This window comes from Schistocerca gregaria, chromosome 1 (assembly GCF_023897955.1).
Source record: "Schistocerca gregaria isolate iqSchGreg1 chromosome 1, iqSchGreg1.2, whole genome shotgun sequence".
Classification (NCBI taxonomy): domain Eukaryota; kingdom Metazoa; phylum Arthropoda; class Insecta; order Orthoptera; family Acrididae; genus Schistocerca; species Schistocerca gregaria.
In genome coordinates this window covers 832,390,085-832,404,782 of record NC_064920.1, presented here as the reverse complement: position 1 = coordinate 832,404,782, position 14,698 = coordinate 832,390,085, and the positions used below count along the sequence as shown (strand labels likewise).

Here is a 14,698-nt window from a genome sequence, read left to right as displayed (position 1 = left end):
TTTAACGGGGACAGAAACTGCAATAAATTGGTGCTACAACCTGCGGAGAAAGCAGTGTGCGTGCGCTGTTAGTTCCGCTGTCAAAAAACGGGTCGCGGCTTTCATCTGCGCGCCGCGCTCTACGTCACCCCGCTGCTCAGCTGTTCCGCCTTTCATGAAAGAACAACCTTCTGGGGATCGAGCCGCTTCCCGCGGTAGTGGGGGGAGAGCGACGGGGTGGGGGACGAATGAGCGCCTGTTGCGCGCTCTCCCGCCCTGGCTACTTACTCCACGCGCTCAGTCTGCTACGTGCCTCCCACTACGTCGGCTGTGGAAGCTGCGTAGTGCCTCCTACTCGCACTGCTACTATCTTCGACAAGGATACGTCGCCGCGCACAGTGTTCGAAAATTGTATCGTGCGTGCTTTCGACTTTACCAGGCGGCGTCATCGACTTCGCAAGGAATCCGAAGTAGCCGATCATGATTCGGTAAGCTCAGCTATCATCGCTGTTAACAACGCAGAAGAGAAAGCGTCTTTTCTCACCGGCTGATGCAAGATTATAATCTTTCATAGTGCGCTGGATTGTTTACACTAGCCACAAAATCGCATCTTGTCATATGAGCTTAATTTTATTCTGTATAATAATTAGACAATGGCACAGTTTCCATTTCACAAATAATTGGAACACAGCATGTTAACGGCTGTATGATAGCGCAAAGGTTTCTTAGACGTTTCCCAAGAATGCCGCTGCTTGTAAACATTGGTACCGTATTGTCGAATGTTGCATCATCCCTGCTGTCATCCGCTTCCGCCTGTTTTACTTGGCGCCCTTCAATGTAGTTCGGCGCATGAGCAAACCCGACGCACGCTGGTGACAGCACGTGGTTGTTCTTGCACAGCTGCGATGCAACTACGCGAGCTCCCACGGCAAATTACGGCCTTAACCTAGGGTGACCAGACGTCCCGTATTTTACGGCATCGTCCTTTATTTACCCGAAGTGACCCGTTGTCCCGAAAAAAAATACGTACGCGACGTATGTTGAGCCGTTTTTCATTAACTGTCCCTTATATTTTGAAATAGTGGGTTTTAAGTAACGTATTAGCACAAACAAATGAAGAAGAAATTTGCACACACGCGGAATAAAGAAAACAATCTTTGATCAAACCAAACTGAACGAGACACGATTTTTGAGGTTCCTTTACTGTGTTCAGTTCAAATATGCTCTTCTTTGGAAGTCGGCTCGTGAAGTCAAAACTTCTGCAGAGTTCAATGAAAATATTGTGAGAGAAAATGTGGAGATGAACTTTTTGAGGAAGTGAACGATATTAAAAATGCAAGTGAAGTGGAAAACGATGAATTAAGAAATGTTAAATGCGTTGATGAAAAATGATCTATCATTGATAACTTCGTTGCGTGCCAAGATATGTACAGCAAAAAATTTCACCTTATTTATTTACTAGCTGTACCTGGCCCTAATGCCGCTTCAGAAAGTGTGTTCTCTGTCAGAGATGCTTTATGGACTATGAAAATATACGTTCAGTGTGGGATGTGTTAATACTATTTGAAAATATCAAACTATTTTGTGTATGTAGTATTAACGAATGTTTCAGCAAAATATCGATTCATTTGAACTGCAAATTTTGGTCCCACATTTTGATTTTGAAAATCTGGTCATTATACTTAACTACATTTGCAGACGGCAGAGTAAGTAGCTACTTTCACTTACAGCTGATAACATCGATATAAAAAACTGAAGTTCACTTCGAGATAATAAATGGCAGACAGTAAATTATGAAGAAGTAAAGTAATGTTGTTGTTAGATTCCATGTGTGCTCTCTCAAGAAATGATAACGAATACAAGCTTTGCTTGGTGAAACTACAATTCATTGTTAATTCGGAGTGATTGTCATCAGTACATCCCGCTCACACTCTAAGAATTTCACTTAAACTGAAACAGTGGTATAAATTGTAGGGATGTAATTACATTTTGCGAACTAATTCTTTTAACACCTGCATAGTTGATTAAGGAGCTGAACTGTATACTCCTTGTGATCGCAGAAAGTTATTCGGAGGCAGGACTTTTCATTGGAAGCCTTGTAAACTTTAGATTTTCTGTTTTTCTTTTTGTTTCCTAATAGTGTTGTGTTGTTTCTTGATTTATTTTGTGTTCAATTAGGTGCAAGTTCACACATGCATTAAGTGAAATGGTTTTCTCTCGGCCTAGATTGCAGTTGTACCCCCAACCCCTCCTCCTTCTCCTCCTGACATCTTGGTTATGGTAACAGGATAGTCTGCAACTAAGACAGAGGTCTAGGTAGGCTGTAAGCTGGCAATCTGGTTGAAGCCAAAGAATCTGACTGCAAAACAAAACTTGTGGTAACAAACTGATCTGCAGCTTAGCTTGATATATATGTTCGTGCCAAATTTAATGCATTTTGTGCCATATTTAACTCGCTTTTCATTACAAAACTAAAATTTTATCCCCCCCCCCCCCCTTCTTTTGTATGTGTTCCTCTTTCACGTATTTTGTACACCCGTTTGGCTGAAGAGCAGTGGACTGTGCCCTGCCCATATGGGCCATGGGAATGAAATTACAATAAAGAAAAAAGAACTGTCATCAATCTGTGTTATTCACGCTGAGGATGGCTGGATAGTAATGCCCGATTTATCATTGGACGAAGTAATATTTGCGCGGCTGCATGCCAGAAATTTAATGGATTACGGCATGAGGGATTAAAATGCACAATACTATTAATATTGTCGGCAAGTTCATTAATGTGCAAGACGACTGCCATCGCATTTGCATGCGACTGCCACCTCTGAATATCCCACCAATCTGGAGATGGTGGATTTGACCAGTCAACCATATGAAGTCCCACAATGAGGTTACTTTCGAACTCTGTCAGGTGTTAATAATGCCGTGCCTCACGAGGACTGACCGTACCGTGTCCTTCAGCGATAGCTTAAGAGCTGACTATTTACAACCCTTATATACCCTACCAGTACCCTACTGGTAACACCACCAAACGCGGACAGCAATAATGCATTCTGGCGGCAGTGCTATTGGTCACAGAAAAGTGCAACTCTGAAACATTTACAGACCTGCGGATAGTTCTGCGCGTTTACATTCGACTACGTCTTCTTAGTGCTTGACTGTTTTTATCAGGCAGTGTGTTTCGTTCAAATGGCTCTGAACACCATGCGACTTAACATTTCAGGACATCACACACATCCATGCCCGAGGCAGGATTCGAACCTGCGACCGTAGCGGTCGCGCGGTTCCAGACTGAAGCTTCTAGAACCACTCGGTCACACCGTCCGGCAGTGTGTTTACTGTTTTGGTTGTAGATCTGGTTTTAAAACAGAGTTAATGGTATCTTTGCTGCTAAAATCACGAATGCGAAGTTGATAATATGATATTTTGAGAGCCGTACAGCCTTAGTGACCTGTTTTCAGAATTGATTTGTGAAATGTTCATATGATTTCATTACCAGTGTGCCGTAGTCACTGTTTACTGCGCGAAATGTTATCTCCGAATGTGCCCGCTCGAAGTGGCGATGCGGTGCTCTCCTTGTCAGAGGTCGGAACCATTGTCAGAGACAATGAGGCTTTAGTTACTCCCGGGAGAGGCGGTGCTGTGGCCAGATAGGAGTAAGCCGTGTCCTGCCGTGTCACTAATTTCGAAAGACATAGCGGAACGGTGTTCCGAGAATTACGTCAGGAAAAGCCCGGCCGACTCGTGACCTTGTTACGTTCTCAGCCAACGTAGTGGAAGCCCGCTTAGCATTCCGCCGCCTTATCAGCCCGTCATAAACCGGCTCTGTCCGACCGTCAACATTTCCCGGAACAAAATCCTCGTTCCAGGTAACGGAATCAGCAGATTCTAGTGGACTACTCAAATTCCATCGATATTCTCAGTATCGATGAATTAGGACGCGCTCTTCGACGAATACCCGTTGACCTTAAGCAGTCTCGCACAAAACCTCTCTTCTCGTGCGTGTTTCTCAGTTTGGGAGTCAACTCCTGATAGTTCTCAGCCATCACGATTTATAACATTCTTTCCACTCCCAATATCAACTGTTTGACCATAAGATAGAATGAAAGCAAAGTGTCACCTGTCTGTGAATCCACACAATTCTCGTGTTTCTGTGGTGGAACTGGGGAGTTGGCCTTGTATTTTCGTTGATGAGTTTGAGTCGCAGCTGTTCGGAGTCAGGATAGGGAGGGATATGGACATCTGAAGGGAGCTTTGTAATGAAAGGAGTAATTATACTTCAGTTTGCGTGTATTTTTTGACACGGAATACAGATGGCGCACCCGGCCTGTCAGATCGTCAGCCAATGAGGTCGCGCAACGGTGTTAGTTTTGGTGTCGGCTCGAAGTCCGAACAATAAGGAGTAGAGGAGAGTATTCAGGTCACAGTAGCCGACCGATGCTTCTCGGTCTGACGCTCTAGCAACGGCCTACAGTCAGAAGTGATTCTGCCCCGCGCTCCAAATTGGCTGTCCGAAAAATGGTGCACAGTGGCTTGTTGGTCAGAACGTTTCACGGTGGCAAACAACCTCTCCGGAAGTGAAGATCCTACTGGACACGTGGGCCACCATGAATTGTACTCGAGCATTGCAGACGAAAATTTAAGTGGAGAAAATGTAGAAACATTAATATAAATTCATTATATCCCCTGGACTGGTTGGGCAACTTGCACACAGCCGAAGAACTACGTGCAGGCCGCTCCACGTACCAGACACAGGACGCAGGAATTTAACCTTAGAAGTGTACACCAGGGTCACTCTGATCCTGGAGTTTGTTTTCAACTGTGCATGCGCCACCGCAGATACACAGCCGCAAACGCCAGTGACAATTCAACATTGAGAGATACCTACTAGAGGAAATTGTGAGACAATGTTATTTAATTAATTTGACAGAAATATTTTTTGAAGGGTCACTGTGACCCTAGAGTACTCACCGCGTAGCTCCTCCACCGCCGAGTGTGAAGTACAGTAGAACCCCTCTAACCCGACCTTGGATGGTCCGTCACTCCGGATAGACCGACCATGCTGAGGCTCGCGAGCCTGTTCCGACTTGTCACTGACTGGACGCCTGTCGGGCCATTGTTGCGAAAAACTTCGTTGTGTGCTTTACTCCGTGTTCTCTACCGTACTTATTACTGTAGATTCACTGTGTGTACAGTTGTCTGTTTTCCAACGTGTCTGGATTCGAACGTAAACACGTAACTCTTACACTAAATGAAAAATTAGCGGTGCTACAAAGACAGGACGAAGAAGATTCGCCCCCAAAAATTGCAAAGAAACTGAATGTAGATGTTACGACAATTAAGGATTGGAGGAAGAACCGGAAAGACTGACTCCTATACAGTTACGATTGATGGTAAAAACACTCTGAAGAATCGCAAAACATTAAAAAAGCCTAAACTTGTACTGCTTGATAACGCATTGTGGATGTGGTTTCGTCAAGAAAGAAGGAAAGGAACTCCAATATCCGGGCCAATTCTCAAAGAAAAAGCGATAGTTTTGCACGAAAAACTGGAAACCGAAAGTAAATTTGCTGCCAGTGAAAGCTGGATTTATCCTCGGAAAACTCGTCTAAAATGTATCCCTGACTTTTTTTCCAAGTAATTTGTTTTCGTTTTTACTGTAAAAACAATGCATACAATATAATACTTTCTTAGTTTACACATACAGTAGTTTATTTCTTTGTAAAAAATTTCTTTTTTATATACAGTGCTATAAACATTTTTAGTTTACAGTATATATCGTTTATACGTTATTATGTACAGTACAGTACTGTAATTTGTTTGTCGTTTTTCCTTTTAAAACCAATACATATTATAACGTGTATAGACGTTTTTTGGTAAATATACTGTTTAACACTGTGTAAAAAACATCTTTTTTTATTACCGTGGATATCTTTTAGTTCTTAAGTCGTTTATTTTTTGTACTAAATGTCTTTTTATATTTTTTACAATAAATATTAGATTTTCGGATAATCCGATCTTTTTCCCTTTTCCGTCCATAGTCCCGGCACCGAAGCTGACGGATTAGAGGGGTTCTACTGTACGTCTATGTGAAAATGGCATGTGGGAATGGTATTTTACTAACGGAAGATGTTATACGAGAATCATTGTTAGAAGAACACAATCGTGAAAGCAATGTGAATTACTTTCATGACGAAAATGACGCAGAACCTGATGCTACTGCAGCTGTGACTGTCAGTGGCGAAACTAATCAGTCTGGCGAATTTCAGACTGCGAATGGTCATTGTTGGAACACAGCTGTCCCTAATTGAAGAGCCAACCAGTTGACTATAACATTGTAGTCCATGTTCTAAGTGTGTGCAAATTATGAATGAACCGATTTATGAATAACTGAGAACACCTCGAAATATTTTTGTAATATGTTCACTTTATTAAATAAATAGCTTCATCAGCTAATTAAAATACAAATAGAGTCTTTAGATTCGGATCACTTTCATGTTTCATCACTGAAAAGCTTCCATGGCAATTTTTACTTAGCCTCGAACTTGGATGTATGTACACTGATGTTGACTGTAAAAGTACATGACAGGGGTGAAATAAAATGCGTTTAGAGTCTGAGTGTCCAATTTCATCATGTAATATTCTATATTCGGGCAATTTCTCCAGAAAATAATTGAGGGTCACTGTGACCCTGGTGTACAGTTCGTGTGACAATTTCAGATGTGTACACTGCTAGGGTTAATGCCAAACCAACCGTCGTTATTACCGCTGACGGGTTTGAGAGAGATTTGTTTCGCCCGCCTGTCTCACAAGGTGATGTTACACAGTAAGTACCTGTCAGTCGGTTGCGTTCAACAGCAAGACAGTACTGTGGCGCCCCCCACGTGCGCCCAGTAGTTTCTTTCATGGTTTCATTTGTACTGAGAAACAAAGAGCGGCAGGCAGGTGACTACACTGACACTCCTAAACATAAATTCGGCTTATCTTTTAACGTTTCATTACTATTCATTTTTTTTTTTTTTTTTTTTGGTCATCAGTCTACTGACTGGTTTGATGCGGCCCGCCACGAATTCCTTTCCTGTGCTAACCGCTTTATCTCAGAGTAGCACTTGCAACCTACGTCCTCAATTATTTGCTTGACGTATTCCAATCTCTGTCTTCCTCTACAGTTTTAGCCCTCTACAGCTCCCTCTAGTACCATGGAAGTCATTCCCTCATGTCTTAGCAGATGTCCTATCATCCTGTCCCTTCTCCTTATCAGTGTTTTCCACATATTCCTTTCCTCTCCGATTCTGCGTAGAACCTCCTCATTCCTTACCTTATCAGTCCACCTAATTTTCAACATTCGTCTATAGCACCACATCTCAAATGCTTCGATTCTCTTCTGTTCCGGTTTTCCCTCAGTCCATGTTTCGCTACCATAGAATGCTGTACTCCAGACGTACATCCTCAGAAATTTCTTCCTCAAATTAAGGCCGGTATTTGATATTAGTAGACTTCTCTTTGCCAGAAATGCCTTTTTTGCCATAGCGAGTCTGCTTTTGATGTCCTCCTTGCTCCGTCCGTCATTGGTTATTTTACTGCCTAGGTAGCAGAATTCCTTAACTTCATTGACTTCGTGACCATCAATCCTGATGTTAAGTTTCTCGCTGTTCTCATTTCTACTACTTATTACATTCGTCTTTCTCCGATTTACTCTCAAACCATACTGTGTACTCATTAGACTGTTCATTCTGTTCAGCAGATCATTTAATTCTTCTTCACTTTCACTCAGGATAGCAATGTCATCAGCGAATCGTTTCATTGATATTCTTTCACCTTGTATTTTAATTCCACTCCTGAACCTTTCTTTTATTTCCATCATTGCTTCCTCGATGTACAGATTGAAGAGTAGAGGCGAAAGGCTACAGCCTTGTCTTACACCCTTCTTAATACGAGCACTTCGTTCTTGATCGTCCACTCTTATTATTCCCTCTTGGTTGTTGTACATATTGTATATGACCCGTCTCTCCCTATAGCTTACCCCTACTTTTTTCAGTATCTCGAACAACTTGCACCACTTTATATTGTCTAACGCTTTTTCCAGGTCGACAAATCCTATGAACGTGTCTTGATTTTTCTTGAGCCTTGCTTCCATTATTAGCCGTAACATCAGAATTGCCTCTCTCGTGCCTTTACTTTTCCTAAAGCCAAACTGATCGTCACCTAGCGCATTCTCAATTTTCTTTTCCATTCTTCTGTATATTATTCTTGTAAGCAGCTTCGATGCATGAGCTGGTAAGCTGATTGTGCGATAATTCTCGCACTTGTCAGCTCTTGCCGTCTTCGGAATTGTGTGGATGATGCTTTTCCGAAAGTCAGATGGTATGTCGCCAGACTCATATATTCTACACACCAACGTGAATAGTCGTTTTGTTGCCACTTCCCCTAATGATTTTGTCTTCATAACAAACGCAAAGCATTCACTTCTTTTTTGTGTCTGTTTCTTCATATTTAACCCTTCAATGCGCAATTTTTTTTAGCAAAAGATTTTTTGTGGACGAGCTAGGCGTCAAAGATGTCAGAAAGACTAATGAAAAATACAGGTTTATTCTTTCATAAAATATTTATTACCGACCTAATGTTAATAAACTTCATGAACAGAACAGTACAGTTGTGCCAGTTTTGTTCATAGTATAAGAAAATACTAATTTAACGACTGAAAATCAATGCCCTTTCTTGTATTCCGAATTTTACGCTATTGTCCTGCCGATTTTTAATCACCAGTCCCAAATTTCCGATTTTTTGCAAAAATGGATCTGGTGGCATTACGATCGTCCCTGTGTGCTCCTATTTCGGTGGATGAGTTGAACGTTGCATCATCTCCTGTGAGAGTGTCGAATGCAGCGTTTGGACTGACGGTGACAATGGAAATTGTGACGGTCGATATAATAATTTTTGAGAGTAGCTTCGTTAGCTACTTGCTTTGTGCGGTGTCAGTTGAGACCGTGTTGGCCTCTTGTCCTGTAGTCGATTGACAACATTGCCTCGAGGTGGTGCCAAGAGCGGCCTCTAAATAACGTTGACCACTTGTAACTGCCCTAGAGTGGGATTAACACAGCTGGACCTTCTTGTAACGGGATTTTGTGAATAAAGCTTAGTTCCTGCGATACTCTCCTTTCGTGATGTTAGTTGCCATAGGAAATGGCACATTTGTAGTAAAGAGAATTACCAAATTGAAATGGGTGGGTGGGGAACCACCACATTTAGAACATGTGCTTTGGATTTTACATTACTTTCTGTTAGATCGGCAGTGTGAGCATTTGATGCATTGCATCATAGAAATGGCACCGGGCATCATCTACCGTGGATATTAAGGCAGATTGTTAAATCTTGAAAATCAAATATCAGCAGGCATCTCTCAGGTTCAGAAATAGACGTCTGGCTATCTTGCCCATCCTCTCAGTGAATCGTTTCACGCTGACAATACGCGCATCTGGTTGTACAAGAAATTTAATCTCGTCAATGCTTTCATCGACGTTTCGGATGCGCTATTAAACATATTCGTAGTGATAAAAGTATTTAAATCTTTTTTTTCTGCCACATGCTTGCGTTCGCTAACATATTGGCACCTATTACAAATTTCAATTGTCTTTCAATACTGATCTTACTTGTGTAATACTGCAGAACGTGACTGGTGACTAGGAGCTGTAAAGTACTTTCCAAATAATAATAGGTTTACATTTCTTCAAAATCTTGATACTTGTCATCCACGAAAACCTTAGAGGACTTGGTTCCCATGACTGCACGGATGTATTTGAAGTACTTTTACAGGATCAGCACTTGCAACGGAACAAGCGCATTGGTCACCATCACGTCTTGGTTGTTAGGTAAAGTATTTTTGTAAATAGTTCACGTGCAATTCTACTCTTGATTTTATGTTACATAGCCCGGGAGCATCCCCTTTCTGTCATTTTCGGAGCTAGTCTTCACAAAATGTGTCGGTAATGGTTACGAACATGTAATCCCATGTTGCGATGCCGATTTGACCGATACATTCCAGCTCATCACTTTCACCTAACACACACATACACACACACACACACACACACACACACACACACACACACACACATACACACACGCACGCACACTCAATCAACTGAAAAAGTCAATTAAGAGAAGAAAGACTCAATGAAAGATATAAAAACAGTACAGCAGAATTCGTGGCTGGGAGACAACTGGATAAATAAAGGATCACCCAGCTACCCTGCAACACATAAAACCTTCAACCTAAAAGTTTAAAGTGGAGCCTGGACTGTTCACAAAATTATAAAACAAGAAAAACACTCATCTCGACATCAGCTAAAATAGAGGGCAGGTCCCCAATTACATTTGCTGCCCGCTCGTCCGAGTATAACAGCGAGTTCACAGCCTGTATGTGCAGCACACTCTGTCCTTGGCTGTTACATCAACTTTATCGCCTGCTCGGGCGCCGGGCAGATGCTTCTGAGCTACAGAAGAGAATCTTGTAAGTGCCGTACAACTTTTTCTGCTGGGAACATTTATTGACTGACATGTAGAGCACTAAGGGAATCGGAGCAACTCAGAAACAAATTCTGCCGGTGTTCGTTGCGGTACTGAGGGCTGGAATAACGGCTTAAAGTTTCCACCTTCTCCGAACATTCCAGTAAACATGGTGGATTGCTGAAATGGCGGGAACATAATTTAACAAAGTGGTGTCACAAAGGTTTCGGTATGTCCGACGAAGTGATGCTTATTCCGTCAAGAATACCAAGAATAAAAATTTCCTTCGACTCGAGGAAAATTGTCTGGCGGATCGCGCTCGGGAATGGTGCATACTCGAACAATCCTCAAAATAATTCAATATGATTAAAAAAAAACGAATTTCCATAGTCATTTCTATGTGAACGGCGCTTCTGGCATGCTGAGTTGGGAAAACGTAATATATGTCACCCATCGTATTGAGATGCGGTTGAGGAAAAAAAAAGGCCGTTGTTTCGTGGCGTCATATACAAACAGTTGAATGTTATTCAATCTGTATATTGAGCAATCAGTGTAGGAAACAAAAGAAAAATTCGGAGTAGGTATTAAAATCCATGGAGAAGAAATAAAAATGTTGAGGTTCGCCGATGACATCGTAATTCTGTCAGAGACAGCAAAGGACTTGGAAGAGCAGTTGAACGGAATGGATAGTGTCTTGAAAGGAGGATATAAGATGAACATCAACAAAAGCAAAACGAGGATAATGCAATGTAGTCGAATTAAGTCTGATGATGCTGAGAGAATTAGTTTAGGAAATGAGACAATTAAAGTAGTAAAGGAGTTTTGCTATTTGGGGAGCAAAATAACTGATGATGGCCGAAGTAGAGAGGATATAAAATGTAGACCGGCAATGGCAAGGAAAGCGTTTCTGAAGAAGAGAAATTTGTTAACATCGAGTATAGATTTAAGTGTCAGGAAGTCATTTATGAAAGTATTTGTATGGAGTGTAGCCATGTATGGAAGTGAAACATGGACGATAAATAGTTTGGACAAGAAGAGAATAGAAGCTTTCGAAATGTGGTGCTACAGAAGAATGCTGAAGATTAGATGGGTAGATCGCATAACTAATGAGGAAGTATTGAATCGGATTGGGGAGAAGAGAAGTTTGTGGCACAACTTGACTAGAAGAATGGATCGGTTGGTAGGACATGTTCTGAGGCATCAAGGGATCACAAATTTAGTATTGGAGGGCAGCGTGGAGGGTGAAAATCGTAGAGGGAGACCAAGAGATGGCTACACTAAGCAGATTCAGAAGGATGTATGTTGCAGTAGGTACTGGGAGATGAAGAAGCTTGCACAGGATAGAGCAGCATGGAGAGCTGCATCAAACCAGTCTCAGGACTGAAGACCACAACAACAATATTAAGAAATATCTGGGATTATACATAACATACTGCTCTTCATGCTATACACATTACAGTAACCAGAAGCAGAAACGGACGTAAAATCTGCTCTATGACACAGCAACGACAGCAATTTTAGTGATGAAGTGGCGGGAGGAGTGCGGGGGGAGGGGGGGGGGGGTGGAGATGGCCACTGTAGCGCCACTAACCTAATTCGCTGAGGGCGCGCACCCACATCATTCGGGCTAAGTGAGGTGGAGCGTTGTTTCAGGCAATGGTCTCTCATTCGGAGTGGACGGTGGTTCAAATCTTCCTCTAGTTGTACAGGTTTAGGTTCTACAAAGACTTGTAGTAGTAGTAATAGTAGTGATAGTTGTAGTTGTCTTCAGTCCGGAGGCTGGTTTGATGCAGCCCTCCATGCTACTCAATCCTGTGCAAGCCTTTTCTCCTCTGAATAACTACTGCAACTTACATCATTCTGAATCTGTTCATCTCCCGGTCTCCCTCTACAATTTTTATCCCCCACACTTCCCTCCGATGCTAAATTGGCGATCCTTTGATGTCTCAGAATGTGTCCAGTCAACCGATCCGTTTTTCTAGCAGGTACTGCCACAAATTTCTTTTCTTCCCAATTCTGTTCACTACCTCCTCATTAGTTACGTGATCTACCCACCTAATCTTCAGTATTCTTCTGTGACACAACATTTCAAAAGCCTCTATTCTGTTCTTGTCTAAACTGTTTATCAGCCATGTTTCACTTCCATGTATGGCTACACTCCATACAAATAGTTTCAGAAAAGACTTCCTGAGACTTAAATCTGTATACGATGTGAACAAATTTCTCATCCTCAGAAATGCTTTTCTTACCATTCCGAGCCTATATTTTATATCCTCTGTACATCGGCCGTCACATTTATTCTGCTACCCAAGTAACAAAAGTTATCTATTACTTTGTGTCTCGTTTCCTGACGTACTTCGACTACGTTCTATTATCCTTATTTTCCTTTTATTGGTGTTCTTCTTCCTTTCAAGACACTGTACATTCTGTTCAACTGCTCTTCCAAGTCTTTTGCTGTCTCCGACAGAAATACATCATCGTCTCAAACCTCAAAGTTTTTATTTCTTCTCCCTGGACTTGAATCGCTACTCCAAATTTTTCTTTTGTTCCCTTTACTGCTTGCTCAATGTGCAGATTGAATAACATTGGCGATAAGGCTACAGCCCTGTCTCAATCCTTTCTCAACCACTGCTTCTATTTCATGCGCCTCGACTCTTGTAACTGCCGGCTGGTTTACTGAACGAATTGTAAGTATCCTTGCGCTTTCTGTATTTTATCCCTGTGCTACCTTCAGAATTTGAGAGAGATTCCAGATAAAATTGTCAAAAGCTTGCTCTAAGTCTACGAATGCTATAAACGCAGGTTTGCCTTTCCTTAACCTGCCTTCTAAAATAAGTCGTAGGGTCAGTATTGCCGCACTTGTTCCCACATTTTTCCGGAATCCGAAGTGATTTTGTCCAGGGTCGGCTTCTACCAGTTTTTCAATTCTTCTATAAAGAATTCATGTTAGTATTTTGCAACCATGACTTGTGTTATAGACATATTCTTCTTGAAAGGGCACGACAGAACCTTTGCCACATTCTTTCCCATTCCGAACTCGTGCTCAGTTTTTGTGGCGCCGTCTTGACGTGAAACCGTAATCTGATTTCGGTTCTTTCTATTTAGCATTTCCTTTCGTTATACATAACGTACCCAGATTCTTGCGGCAAACTTTCGGACACTGATCACGGCCATTTTGTGCAGTGATTTAGTATAGGGAATATCTGATCTGTCTGCGCTCATTCATTCCTTCTGCAATATGGGGATCTGTTCGGCAGATAGGTTAACTCATCGGTGAGATGCTGATTTGTCCGCTATTGTTAGGGGACGGACCACCTGTTCGTTTTCATTCATTTCTGTGCCTTATAACGACTACAGTAAACTATTTTCTTCATAAAGGCTGCATTGGCACGTTGTGGATGTAAAGCGCGGGTTCCAAATTGTTGCCACGGTAGGTTTAGCGGAAGCTTGTTCCGAAGAGGAAAACCAGAACAATAAAAAGAAAAGAGGCTGGTACCATGATTCTATTTGTTTTTGTGTATTTGCTGCTGAGTGCCATTGTTATCAGCTGCCGTACAAAAACTTTTTGTGAAATGAAGACGGTTAAAATATAATTACAAAAGAGAGGCATATCAGAAGCAAATGAGCCAGTGTCTGTTCCCTATACGGAGAAGTGTTATGCAGACTTCATGGCGATGAGAGGTTACAACGGTCTTGGAGCTGCTTTTATTGATTGCGACTTCCTGACAGTCATCTTCTACCGCTGTTCTTAACACCACGTTCCTCGTCTTCCGGATGGCATTCGAGACAGTTCCGCTCTATCTGAATGCCGGGCCAGATTTGTGCCTAGATTCAGGACTTGCTTGCACATAGAGTTTGAGACATTGATCTTAACGGAACGAAACCGGCAGATGTAATTTCGGGAGAAACGTAAGGAAGTGTTACAGGTCATTGCTTTGAATGAAGATTAGTGATTTAATGGACAATAGTGGAGCTTCCTTGAGACGTTCGAGGTCGGTATGGTCATCGACACAAAGGTTGCAATACCGGAAGACCGCAGGCCTTCCGGAATTTTGTTACAGTCGTCTGGTGTTGGCAGGCAGTTGACCTTGAACGTAAATGAATGTAACGCACTGCGCATAATTGGCCGAAGAGATCCACTGTTCGATTATACTACTCGTGAAAAATCGCTGGGAATATAAAGGACAGTAAAATGAAAACGAGGGAGACAGGTAAA

The 14,698-nt window shown here is 42.1% G+C and overlaps 1 protein-coding gene across 2 annotated transcripts in view; it reads left to right on the top strand.

The window, feature by feature from the left end:
- Positions 1 to 260: 260 nt before the first annotated feature.
- Positions 261 to 14,698, top strand: part of LOC126272082 (ileal sodium/bile acid cotransporter-like) — a 230,355-nt gene continuing 215,917 nt past the window's right edge. Inside the window, exon 1 of one of the 2 annotated variants that reach the window (XM_049974655.1) lies at positions 261 to 467. In XM_049974655.1, coding sequence (XP_049830612.1) covers positions 460 to 467 — 8 coding nt within the window. In that variant the 5' untranslated portion in view covers positions 261 to 459. The remainder of the gene's footprint in view (positions 468 to 14,698) is intronic. The other variant, XM_049974648.1, reaches the window with a different exon arrangement.